At 42.3% G+C, this 13786-nt stretch overlaps 1 protein-coding gene across 1 annotated transcript in view; it reads right to left on the bottom strand.

The window, feature by feature from the left end:
• Window positions 1-11989, bottom strand: part of FAM120C (family with sequence similarity 120C) — a 385399-nt gene extending 373410 nt beyond the window's left edge. The window contains 3 exon segments of the mRNA XM_029607874.1: window positions 11151-11574; window positions 11576-11618; window positions 11621-11989. Coding sequence (XP_029463734.1) covers window positions 11151-11574; window positions 11576-11618; window positions 11621-11741 — 588 coding nt within the window. The 5' untranslated portion in view covers window positions 11742-11989.
• Between the last annotated feature and the right edge of the window lie 1797 nt (window positions 11990-13786).

Genomic DNA, 13786 nt, shown 5'->3' with positions numbered 1-13786 from the left:
TGAGGAACCAGGAATTCACCCCACTTACTGGCCAATTTCTCCAACTCACTTCCAAACAAGAGCGAACCTTTAAAGGGAAATTTTGTAAGGTTAGTCTTGGAGGTCACATCACCTGGCCACTATTACCGAAGTCACCCCTCTGGCTGAGGTGCGGACCAAATTGCAGCCTGCATCTGCCAAAAAGACGACTGCTGGATCCATAACTGCCCTGGAATTCACTCCAGATTCATCGACCTCCTGAGAGAGAAGTAAACAAGAGTGAGCCTCCAGGGAATAAAGGTATCTGCAAGGTCATTGCCACTGCTTAAAATGCTTGCTTGGCCTCAATCAAGCAATGTCTCTCGAACCTAAAACTTAAAACTCATAATCAGCACTGATAAAACTGAATTAATCATCCTCGACAAAAAAAAAAAAAAATCAACGATTCACCCAGACAATCACTCAAAACAGAAAACCCAGAAACAATAATCTCTCCTGTTGACCATGCCAGAAACCTCGGAATTACAATTGACAAAGAATTATCCTACAAAACCCATATAACAAATAAAATCAAAGAAGGTTATCACAAATTGACACTCAGACGCTCAAACCCGTGCTCACTCAAAATGACTTTAGAACAGTTCTGCAACTACTACTATTTACAAACCTGGACTACTGCAACACCCTACTCCTTGGCCTCCCTTTTACCACCATACGCCCACTACAAATACTCCAGAACACAGCTGCCAGGATTCTTTCAGGAACCAAGAAACAAGAACATATTACACCTACTCTCATATCCATGCACTGGCTCCCAATTAAATACAGAATAGAATACAAAGTTTTATCAATCCTCCACAAATTAATCACAGGACAACAAAACCATTGGTTAACTGAACACATTGAACTACATGCTCCAAAAAGGAACCTTCGCTCAGTGAATAAAGGCCTCCTCAAAATTCCTCATGCAAAAATCACGCACCTAGTATCAACCCGAGAGAGAGCTATATCCATTGCCAGCCCATCTCTATGGAACTCCTTACCCCTAAATCTAAGAACTCAAGTTGACACCAAAACCTTCAAAAAAGAATTAAAAACCTAGCTTTTTACCAGAGCTTTTTCAGAAGATCTTAACTACCAACACCAACAAACTACCAACCAGACAACTCCAAAGAAAACAGACACACCATCCTATCAACTTATGACAGACTAATAAAACCACGAACTCTACAACTGACATCTAAGAACTTTTCCCTATATAATCTAACCCTCTATTACCCCCTAATGCTACCCAAATTTAACTTTAAATTGTATTTGTTAAATCTCTAATGTTATTCTCTACTACTACCCAAGAAAGAGATCTAGGCGTCATAGTGGATAACACATTGAACTCGTCGGTTCAGTGTGCTGTGGCGGTCAAAAAAGCGAACAGAATGTTGGGAATTATTAGAAAGGGAATGGTGAATAAAACGGAAAATGTCATAATGCCTCTGTATCGCTCCATGGTGAGACCGCACCTTGAATACTGTGTACAATTCTGGTCACCACATCTCAAAAAAGATATAATTGCGATGGAGAAGGTAAAGAGAAGGGCGACCAAAATGATAAAGGGAATGGAACAGCTCCCCTATGAGGAAAGACTAAAGAGGTTAGGACTTTTCAGCTTGGAGAAGAGACGGCTGAGGGGGGATATGATAGAGGTATTTAAAATCATGAGATGTCTAGAACGGGTAGATGTGAATCGTTTTTTTTTACTCTTTCGGATAATAGAAAGACTAGGGGGCACTCCATGAAGTTAGCATGTGGCACATTTTAAACTAATCGGAGAAAGTTCTTTTTCACTCAACGCACAATTAAACTCTGGAATTTGTTGCCAGAAGATGTGGTTAGTGCAGTTAGTATAGCTGTGTTTAAAAAAGGATTGGAGAAGAAGTCCATTACCTGCTATTAAGTTGGCTTAGATAATAACCACTGCTATTACTAGCAATGGTAACATGGAATAGACTTAGTTTTTGGGTACTTGCCAGGTTCTTATGGCCTGGATTGGCCACTGTTGGAAACAAGATGCTGGGCTTGATTGTCCCTTGGTCTGACCCAGTATGGCATGTTATGTTCTCCTAATGTAAACCATTATGATGGCAAAACCGAATATACGGTATACAAAACATGTTAAATTAATAAATAGATCCTTCTATTGTGCACATTCTTCAAGGCCACTCCTCCCTCCACAAGGACAGTCATCCGTTTAAAGATGGCACAGACAAGCGTACCCATGTTCAGAAAAAGCAAATGCTCTCTCACCACTGGATCCAGGGAGTACAGGCCTTCCAAACCTTTGAAATTAGCCTCTTGGGCACTCCACCTAATGTCAATCAATTCTTGACTGGCCTCCATAACAGGGAAAAAACAAGAGGCTTTACACAAAGAAATCATGATGGGATTTTTCTTTGGTCTCAGACATGGAATTTGCCCCAGGTACTCCCGGAATCTTTAATGTCTGGGAAATCAGAGTCAGTAGCTCATCTCTATGAAAGAACCACAATATAGTCCTATACGGTTCCAGTCCCGGAGCAATTTCCCCAACCTCCAGAGAGTCAGGATCGACCTCATTATCCGTACCATCCGGATTCCTATTAGGAGGACCTGCTGCTGATCTAGGTGTACATTGGTGCGCAACAGTAGTATCGGGCGAGTGAGAGGTTACACCTGCGATTCTGACCTGGCAGGACTGGATGGGGCTGAGGACTGTGCCTGAAGAAAGAATAGCAATCCTTGAAAATATTCTACCTGAGAAAAGGCAAAGGATCCATGCCAAAACCAGAAGGCACCTGTGCAATGCCCACTGAACTACTGTCCCCTGCTGACGAGCCAGTTAAGGGAGATCCAAGGTCAGGTGCCCCTCCCGACATGTCTTTATCCAAGCCGTCATCAGGCTGGGAAGAACCAGGCTTAGTAAAATCAGAGGAAGATAATTCTCCCTGAGCAGCACTGGCACAAGTTAGAGGGCATGCCAGGCTGAGATGCCTGAATATGACAGGCAGCACAGAGGGAAAGGTGCTTAGGTTTCTTAGTCACGGGCGCCCATCAGTCTTGTCAGTTACACTTATCAGGCGACTGAAGGTGTGCATTCAGATGAATTCATGCTGTAAAATATATGCATCCCAAAGCTAGACGCACTTCTTCCCTTCCAAACCTAAGCGCACAACTAATGTGGCCCAAATTGTGCGCACAGTCAAGCGAGCGCCTAACATGGAAGCCACTATCACCTGGACACCTAAGCAGGCATCCAATTAAATGTCAGAAAACTGGGCACTCAACCTGGACACACAGCCAGACATACTTGCACGCAGTGATGGCAGGAAGCAGCGTGCAAAAACGCCACCGCAGTCTAGCATGCAGCGCACAGAGAAAAGCCTAACAGTGGGGCCTAGCCCCCACGGGCTGCTCAACCCACCAGGTTGCCCACGTCCCTTAACTTCCCTTGGGGGTGGGAACAAAGAGACCGGAGGAAGGGGGAAGCCTTACAAACAACCCTTCTACCCTTTTTTTTTTTAAGCCTTAACTGAGCTCAGGCTTTCCCAGCTGAGTACAGAGACAGTCTCCAGCTGCGGGGGGAGAAGGCATTTATCGTCACCACCACACTCTGGTTCCTGCACCCACTGCCTTTCAGCTGTTTTAGCAGCTAAGTCGATGCCAGCTGAGAAAACCAGCTACCAGACCAAGGCACAAATCTGAGAGGCCAAGGAAATCACCTCAGGAATTCCCAACTGGGGGAGGGACCATTTGTTATCACTGCAGGAGAGCGGAAGAATTAAATTTCCTTTTATTTCTCCTTCTAAAACTTGAAGCAATCCTCAGTAGGGAGTTGCACATCCACCATCTGCTGGAGACAGAGAATACTGGCAGGCTGATGTCACTGCAGGAGTATATATACTGTGATCTCAGCTTTGTTCCATCTCCATCTGCTGGTAAAGGTGCATAACCCACTGGTTCTGGATTCAACTGACCAGATGCTAAGAAAAAAAAACAAAAGAATACTGAACAGTCCGTTACAAGTCTGCATGAGGTTGCAGGCTATTTAAAAACACTATTTTGGAAGCATAGGCAAAATTCATTCCACGAATTAAAAAGTTTAAAGAAAAAAGAAAATACAAAAAAACACTACAAGAACCCACCAGTATGGCTAAATGGTGCTGTAAAAGAGCCCAACAAATCCAAAAAGCATCCTTTATAAAATGGAAAGCAGGGCCTAATAAGGAAAATAGAAAGTCATAAATATTGCCAAATTAAATGTATTCACTGTGTCTGCATCTTACTGAATAAAAATTTTCAAAAAAAAAAGTTCTCAAGGAACTCAAATATCAAGAAGGGCTCCAGAGATATCACAAGCACCTACATACCTGATGACTATGCCTGGTAAAATTGTAGAAACTATAATTAACAAAAATCACTGGTCATATGGATAAGCATAGTTTAATGGGAAAGAGCTCAGCATGGATTTAGGAAAGGAAAGTCATGCTTTACTAACCTATTAGAATTCTTTGAAGGTGTAAACAAGCATGTGGATAAAGAAGAGCCAATTATCTAGTGTATTTGGAAAAAAGGTATCTGACAAAGTCCCTCATACAAGGCTAAAAAGCCATGGGATACAGAGGCATCGTCTCAGTGTGGACTGGTAACTGGTTATAAGATAGGAGGCAAGGAGTAGAACTTAATGATCAGTTTTTCAAGTGAAGAAAGGTGAATAATAGAGTGCCCCAAAAATCTGCCCTGGAGCCACTGTTGTTCAACATTTTCATTTAATGTTCTAGAAAGGGCGCGATGAGTTAAGTGATCAGATCTGCAGAGGACACAAAAATATTCAGGATAGTTAAAATAAGGTAATTATGAGGAACTATAGAAGAGACTAGAGAACAGAGCAACTAAATGGCAGATGAAATTTAATGTGGACAAGTGCAAAGTGATGAACATGGGGAAAAATAACCCTAACTGTAGATTTATTTTATTTTATTTAAAGCTTTTTTATACCGACATTCATGATATAGATCACATCATATCTGTTTACATGGAACACGGGGGAAATAACGTGAACATAAACATGAAGAATGCGAAAGTTACAATAAAAGTTACAATAAAAAAAATGTAATTCCTTCCTCAGACCATTATGAAAAGGATCTAGAACATTTAAATCCTTTGCTTTTTTGGCTACTGCCACACAGTGAGCTAACATAATGCTAGGAATTATTCACAAAGGAATGGAGAATAAACAGAGATCATACTGTCTCTGCATAGATCAATGGTGTGGCCACACAAGTATAATGTGTGATTCTAGTCACCTCATCTCAGAAAGTATATAGTGGCATTACAAAAGGTCCAGAGAAGGGCAACAAAAATGGTTAAGGGGGGAGAACAACTCCTTTATGAAGAAAGGCTGAATAGGTTAGGGCTCTTCAGCTTGGAAAAGAGATATTTGAAAAGGAATATGATTGAGGTCTTCAAAATCATGAGTGGAATACAACAGTTTATTTACCCTTTCAAACAACACTAGTACTAGGGAACACTCCCTTAAGCTAACAGGTTTAAAATAAACTGGAGAAAGTATTATTTTCACTCAACCACAATCAAGTTGTGGAATTTGTTGCTGGAGGATGTGGTCAAGGCAACTAACATTTAAAAAAGGTTTGGACAAGTTCCTGGAAGAAAAGTCCATACACAGTTATTAACCTGGTAGGAGAAAGCAGCAAGAAAATTAATATGCCTTTAGGGATTGGCCAATCTTAATACGGGATGCTGGGCTTGATGGACGTTTGGTCTGACCCACAATGGCACTCCTTATAACTAAGGTACAGTTCTCCCAAAATATGAAAGCAAGAAACAGGGGAACACACAGGGTGTTTAATATTTGATATAAGGGAACAATGTTTGAGGCATGGCCTAGTGATAAGAGTAATGGGGTGAATTAGGAGATCAGAGTTCAAATACTACTTCTTATACTGAAACTCCTTGTGACTTGAGCAAGTCAAAGCTACCTCAGCCAACACTGACCAACCATTAAGAATGAATCTGTTTATGATGTCCATGTTTTATCTAAATTATCATAGAAGTGTGTATTACGCCCAAACTTTCTTTCAATTATAAAAGTTGAGGTCATATCAATTCTTAGCTTTTCAAGAAGCCCACTGGATGTAAATAATCACAGACTTAACTGAAAATCTTATTGTTTAGAAATTAGTTTATTCATTATAAATATAAAATTATAGCTGCTCAAATAGGACATACTGTATTGACACACTACAACATACACAGACTTGTCTGTAATGCAATGATCTAAATACTAAATAATCCAAACATTAGTATCCTCTGGAGCCATTCCCACCTGCTAGTCCTCCAGCCCAGGAACATTTTGACAGCAAAGTTGAACAATACCAGGAACATGATAATCCTAGCAGGCTCCCAGCAGCCTTGTAGTTTTGGGGGGATGCCAAGTGGGATGGGCTTTTGGAGGGGGCCCAGAGGCCACCAATTAATTCAGAATTTGTGAAAGGCAGGAAAACTCCTTGGGCCAAATGGTCTACAACATGTAAAATCTTTGGGGAAAGAGGAGGAGGGTTAGGCGCTATATCCTACACTAGTTGTGATCCTTTAGTGGGGTGGGGAAGATAGGGCTTACAGACCCTACAATGACTTTTTTTTTCCCCACTGCACTTAACCAGCTATGTTTTGAATATCCAGTTAACTTTCAAACCTAACAGAATGTTAGGAATTATTAGGAAGGGAATGGTGAATAAAACGGAAAATGTCATAATACCTCTGTATCACTCCATGGTGAGACCGTACCTTGAATACTGTGTACAGTTCTGGATGCTGCACCTCAAAAAAGATATAATTGCAATAGAGAAGGTACAGAGAAGGGCAACCAAAATGATAAAGGGGATAGAATAATCCCTATGAGGAAAGACTAAAGAGGTTAGGACTGTTCAGCTTGGAGAAGAGACAGCTGAGGGGGGATATGATAGAGATGTTTAAAATCATGAGAGGTCTAGAACAGGTAAATGTGAATCGGTTATCTACTCTTTTGGATAATAGAAGGACTAGGGGGCACTCCATGAAGTTAGCATGGGGCACATTTAAAACTAATCGGAGAAAGTTCTTTTTCACTCAACGCACAATTAAACTCTGGAATTTGTTGCCAGAGAATGTGGTTGGTGCAGTTAGTATAGCTGTGTTTAAAAAAGGATTGGATAAGTTCTTGGAGGAGAAGTCCATTACCTGCTTTTAAGTTGACTTAGAAAATAGCCACTGCTATTACTAGCATAAGTAGCATGGGATAGACTTAGTTTTTGGGTACTTGCCAGGTTCTTATGGCCTGGATTGGCCACTGTTGGAAACAGGATGCTGGGCTTGATGGATCCTTGGACTGACCCAGTATGGCATGTTCTTATGAATATAGCCAGTTGAGTTTAAAATTATCTGACTAGGTATACCCAGATAACAGTATATCCAGTGGGACATTTATCCTTCTAAATATCCTGAACAATTAATCTAGCTAATTTTATCTGCTTTTCTTTATATTGGCTTCATCCTGTTCAAAATGACCTCACCTGATAAGGGTGATGTGTTTTGGAAGAGAATCGTGTTGAAAAGCACTGGAAAATTCATGCATATAAATGATTTTAACTTTCTTCTTTTTCAAACTTTACTTTTGTTCCCCTTCCCTCTCAGACTGATGCAATAAGACACGCACAAAAAAAACGGGCACTCATACAAAGCTGCAAGCAAATCTCTCACACACATAGGACTGGGTTGAGAAGCAGTGTTTAACGTGTCCTTTAGCTAATCATTATGCTCCGCTTCATTAATCCCGATATACTTTTTTTTTTTTTGTTGTTCCAACTCCAAACAACTAAATCTTATACTAATCTCTCTAAACAACCCTATCCTACAAGGGGAATATTTATCGCAACACAGAGAACCAAATTTTTGGGGGCCGATGCAATAAGGTGCATCCAGCTTAGAGCACGGATTTACTCAGTTAGGCAGGCAAGAATAGCCTTCAACGCAATAAGGAGATTAGCACATCCAAAATACACCCCCTAACAAATACATACCTGATAATACCCAACACATGTAAATTTCATGTAGACGAAGACATTAACTATTACCCTCCGATGCAGGAAAGCAAATCCAAAGGCTGGGTGCCCTATGCACATTTTTTAATTTGGGGAATTTAATTCCAGCTCCAGAAGTGGAGTAAAGTTTACTCACAGTCAAGGGCTCATGAGAAACAATAAAAATATGGTCCTCTGATTTGTGATAAACATGCCCTCCTCCTTAGTTATCACCCTGACTCTGGGGCCGATGCAATAAAGGCGTGTAGAAAGCAAATGCGTGCATGGCCCCCCAAAGAGAGGCGCCATGCAATATTCAAATTAGGGGGTCGCGTTAGCAAGAATGCGCTAGGGTCGCTTAGCACATCCTTGCTAACGCGAACCCAAACGGTTTTCGTGACTGCCGTACGCCGATCACGAAAACAGATGCCAATAAACCCGGCGTCGGTTTTCGTGACTGCCGGGCAGCAAGGGAAGCAGACGCCGATAAGCCCAGCGTTGGTTTAAAACCAGCCAGGTTTATCGGCGTTGGTTTCATTTTAAAATCCCCTATTGCATGGCGTCCCATGTGACCAGGTCAGGCTCGAGTCTGTCAGCCTTTATTGAAAGGTGGGGGAGGAAGCAGAGATGGTACCAGGGAGACCCGCGGTGGCAGGAGTGGAGTTCCCGGGCTGTGGTGGGCGGTCCCCAGGAGAAAATGCGGCGAGACACCCCCTTAGTATGGGCCCGGGAGAGGGGGCAAGGCAGCCGCTGCTGCTTCTGTGTCATTCTTTGTTATACAGGAAGCCCCGGACAGCAGGAAATCGCCAAAACTGTCAAGATAAGACGGCGCAAGGTAGGAGGAAGTGACAGAGAGAAAAAAGAAAGGCAGGGGAGAAAGCAGAGACAGGTGACCGTATGGCAGTCACGAAAACCGATGCCGGGTTTATTGGTGTTGGTTTTCGTGGCTGTCCGCCGGTAACAAAATTTTTTTCTTCTTTTCTTTTTCTTCTTTTTTCGATGCACACATCTATTAACGTCTGGCAGGCGTTAATAGATCCAACAAAACAAATCGGAAGGCAGTCCCACGTAGCCAAGGAACAAACAAACAAAGTTCACATTATTTCATATTGGCTGTAAAGCCTGTTGCTAATTTATTGTTTATTGTAAACCGAGGTGATGTTATTAACGTGCCGCGGTATAGAAAAATCACTAAATAAATAAATAAACCTTATGCCGTGGAAAGATTTTATTAAAGAGCCCGACTCCGGCCTAGTTTCGCCAATCAAGGCTGCATCAGGGGCTAAAAATTGAAATTAAAAAAGTTATATTAAAATTTCAAAATCGAAATATCTATTATACACAGACCAACAGTTGATTTGAGGTAATATGAATTTTGTGTATATGTATTTGCTTTAATCAAGATATATATATATGTTGGTCTGTGTATAATAGATATTTCGATTTTGAAATTTTAATATAACTTTTTTAATTTCAATTTTTAGCCCCTGATGCAGCCTTGATTGGCGAAACTCGGCCGGAGTCGGGCTCTTTTAATAAAATCTTTCCACGGCATAAGGTTGTCCCCAGGCGTTAATAGATGACAGTTAAATGTGCGTTGGAGATGCACATTTTTCTTTTTGCATCGGGAGTGAATGCCTAATAGCCTCATTCACATGCATTTGCATGTGAAGAACGCTATTACATTCACTCCGCGTTAGATGCTCGTTGAATAGGCGCTAATCCCCTTATTGCATTAGGGGATTGATTAGTCCTTCTATTCTACCTGCGTCCAAATGCACGTTAACAGTGCGCTTGGCTCAGCACACCATATTGCATCGGTCCCTCTGCTTACAGTGGAGAAAAATATATGTATTGATTTGATCTAAAGGAAGCACATCTTTCTTATGATCGCACAATTTAGATACCAATAAACGTCAGCACTGAAATCAGCACCTCGGCAAAATAATAAAAAAGAAGCACGATCAAAACAGATGCTCTTATTAAGCGCCCACTGCAGTTGTGGGCCCTTGAAGCAATAAACTTTAGAGTGCCAGAGATGCACAATTCTTCATTAGCACGCCCTTTTACACACTGCCCCAATTTCCCTCACATTTAAATACTGCATCGGGTGCACAGAGCGCATTAGGGCAACAGGTGCCCAATACCATGGCATATCTTATTGCACTGACCCTTTTATGTTTCTCATAAGCCTTTGACTGCAAGTAAACTTTATTCTACCTCCAGAGCTGGAATTAATTTTCCAATTTAAAAAAAATGTGTTTTGGGCTCGCTTTCCTGCATCAGGCGGTAAAAGCTAAAGTTTTCGTATGCATGCAAATTAATGTGATGGGCACTAATATGCTTTGATTAAGAAGCGCTAATCTCCTTACTGTATCAGACTGCATACCTGAAATGCACGTCCAACCACAAGTAAACATGTGCACTAGGCTGGGTGCACTTTATTATATCAGCCTGTCAGAATCCAACTTGTCTACATCCGTTTTTCCACTCACCTCCTGTTTGGTGTGGCTAGTGGAAGGAGGCTATCCAGGGCAATGGTAGTGGCCATTCAGCACTAAATTTTAAGAAGATTAAGTTTCCTTCCCAATATATAAACATCGGAAGAGAAACTTTTATATACAGGTGATGTAAATAAGCATATGTAAAAGGGAAAATACATGTACACACAGAAGAAACAAAATAGCAGCACTGGGTGTAGAAAGAGGATACAAATTTATACAGAGAACGCAGTGGAACAACAAGGAATGTTAAAATAATACAAAAAAAAGGGTCTATTAGAATAACACTAGGAATGGGAAAGTATGTAAACAGAATGCAGAATAATAATATTCCTTATGTAGAAAGAGGAGGAAAAAAAAGAGTAATTAAGCGTGAAGCTCCTATACAATGATACACATGAGATACAATAATACTGGGTTTTACACAAACATAGTATGTACCAAGAAAGCAGTGCATCACTAAACATATAAATTGTTCTCGGGACATACACCACACACGCGCTAGGTCACATGCTGGGGGAAAGGGGGAGAGGGGGAAGCCTCACCTTCTCCCTCCTCTTACCTTGACTCGGAAGCGTATCATGGCCAGGCGGATGCAGTGGCTGAGGCAGGCAGGCGGCAGGAACCAGGCACGGGGCGGCGGGGTGCCCTTGTTGCCGACGTGGCCGACGATGAGCTGCGCCGTCTGCCGCTCGCCCTGCGCCCGCCGGGCCCACTCGGGCAGCCGCTCCTTGGCCAGGGCGCCGTTGAAGAGCAGCACCAGTTCCAAGCCGCCCTGGTACAGGCAGGCCTGCGACAGGGCCGCCAGGTAGCCCAGCATGGCGTTCCACTGCCCGCCACATACCCAGTCCGTCTGGTAGCCGCCATAGAGACGCTGCAGGGCCGAATCCGCGTCCACCAGCAACCGGGCGGGAAGAGGCGCGTGTGGAGGCTGCGGAGCGTGCGCGTGAGCCCCCGGCGGCGACTGGTAGGCGCCAGGTGCGAGGCCCCCCGCGCGCTGCTGCTGGTGCTGCTGCTGCTGCTGTTGGTATTGGTGGTGATGGTGGTGCTGCTGCTGACGCGCAACGGTGCGCGCGAGCTTCAGCAGGTCCACGGGCACTACAGCGCCCGGGCAGCGCTTCTCTAGGAACTCTTGGAAACCCTGCACGCCCATATCTTTAAGAAGGGAACCGCACGCCCCGCTCACTCAGATTTATACTTTGACAAAGAAACGTAGGAAGGGCACAATATAAAGAAAATATCCAGCAACGCAGCCCCCCAAAATGTACAAAATCCAGACATAAATGGTGCCTCAACGCTTCATGTTTGCGAAGTTCTTCAGGCTTCGACCGCCATGTTCTCTTCTCCTCTCAGCCTCTCGCCCTCAGTGGGCGGAGCGCCCGTCGCCCTGCGTGACGCTGGGACATTTTGGGAGGTGTAGTTTTAAATCCGCCGCCACCTCTACTTTCTTTAACACAGACTCTGCTTGTCTGAAACTACGTTTCCTAGAATGCACTGTGAAACTTGGGTTTCCTTTTTTTTTACGTAGACTTTTTTTCTTTGCTCGTTAAAGAAATAGCTTTCCTTTTGTTAGAAAATAAAAATCCAAGTTGTTTTAACTAAAAAGCGCCGCGACTCCACAGTTTTTGTTTACTTTAATTGACGAAAACTTTCTGTTCTTTCCCAAAATAGGGTGGGTTATTTTTTTTTTATTTTAGTATTTGCCTCCTATATGGCGCTGGAAAATGTAGTTTTCAGGAGTTGCTCCTCGCACCTCTCTGAAATTCAGGAACGATCAAAAGGAACTACTATTCCCAACATGCTTCGTTCTGGCTGGCAGCCAAATAAGAAAACTTTCGATGATAGTATATTAATTAATGTTAAGTTTATCTAGATCGTTTTTTAAACATTTTGATTATGCAAGATAATTAAACAGCTCTCTAAGAAAGTTCTTGCTCTTTGTTTTTAAGTTCTTTGTTCTGCACAGCCGCTTCCTAAAGATGGTAATCTATAAAATCATGCGTCTTAAGCACCAACACTGTAGCAATGTTTAGCTTGACCAGTGATTCTCACTTCTCCGACCACGCCTCCTACATTAAAAAATGTCAACTTTTTATTTCAGTGTTTTTAAAAATGTCTTATTTGAGTAGGAGAGTAGCGTGTTGTTTTTCTCATCAAATCAGTTTTGTAAATGTTGGGATGTAGGCACGAACAGAGCCAAGGCGGTTTTCATCCACATTTTGGTAGACCAACTACAGAATTAATTTGTGAAGTGTAATAGTCATGAGAACATAAGAAATTGCCATGCTGGATCAGACCAAGGGTTCATCAAGCCCAGCATCCTGTTTCCAACAGAGGCCAAACCAGGCCACAAGAACCTGACAATTACCCAAACACTAAGAAGATCCCTACTGATGCAATTAATAGCAGTAGCTATTCCCTAAGTAAACTTGATTAATAGTTGTTAATGGACTTCTCCTCCAAGAACTTATCCAAACCTTTTTTGAACCCAGCTACACTAACTGCACTAACCACATCCTCTGGCAACAAATTCCAAAGCTTTATTGTGTGTTGAGTGAAAAAGAATTTTCTCCGATTAGTCTTAAATGTGCTACGTGCTAACTTCATGGCATGCCCCCTAGTCCTTCTATTATTCGAAAGTGTAAATAACCGAGTCACATCTACTCGTTCAAGACCTCTCATGATCTTAAAGACCTCTATCATATCCCCCCTCAGCGTCTCTTCTCCATGCTGAACAGCCCTAACCTTGTCAGCCTTTCCTCATGGGGAGCTGTTTCATCCCCTTTATCATTTTGGTTGCCCTTCGCTGTACCTTCTCCATCGCAACTCTATCTTTTTTGAGATGCGGCGACCAGAATTGTACACAATATTCAAGGTGCGGTCTCACCATGGAGCAATATAGAGGCATTATGACATTTTCCGTTCTATTAACCATTCCCTTCCTAATAATTCCTAACATTCTGTTTGCTTCTTTTATTGCTGCAGCACACTGAGCCGACGATTTCAAAGTATTATCCACTATGATGCCTAGATCTTTTTCCTGGGTAGTAGCTCCTATGGAACTTCATTTTAGTCTTTGATAAATTCATATAATGTCACTGATTTTAGACAACTGTATAAGTAGACACTTTCATAAGTAAATATTTCATTGCAAAATGGCAGAAGCATTTTAGTGCTCAGCTGTATGTATAAATATGG

Source organism: Rhinatrema bivittatum, chromosome 1 (genome assembly GCF_901001135.1).
Source record: "Rhinatrema bivittatum chromosome 1, aRhiBiv1.1, whole genome shotgun sequence".
Taxonomy (NCBI): Eukaryota; Metazoa; Chordata; class Amphibia; order Gymnophiona; family Rhinatrematidae; genus Rhinatrema; species Rhinatrema bivittatum.
The sequence above is the reverse complement of the archived record's forward strand: the minus strand, read 5'-3'. Positions and strand labels throughout refer to the sequence as shown.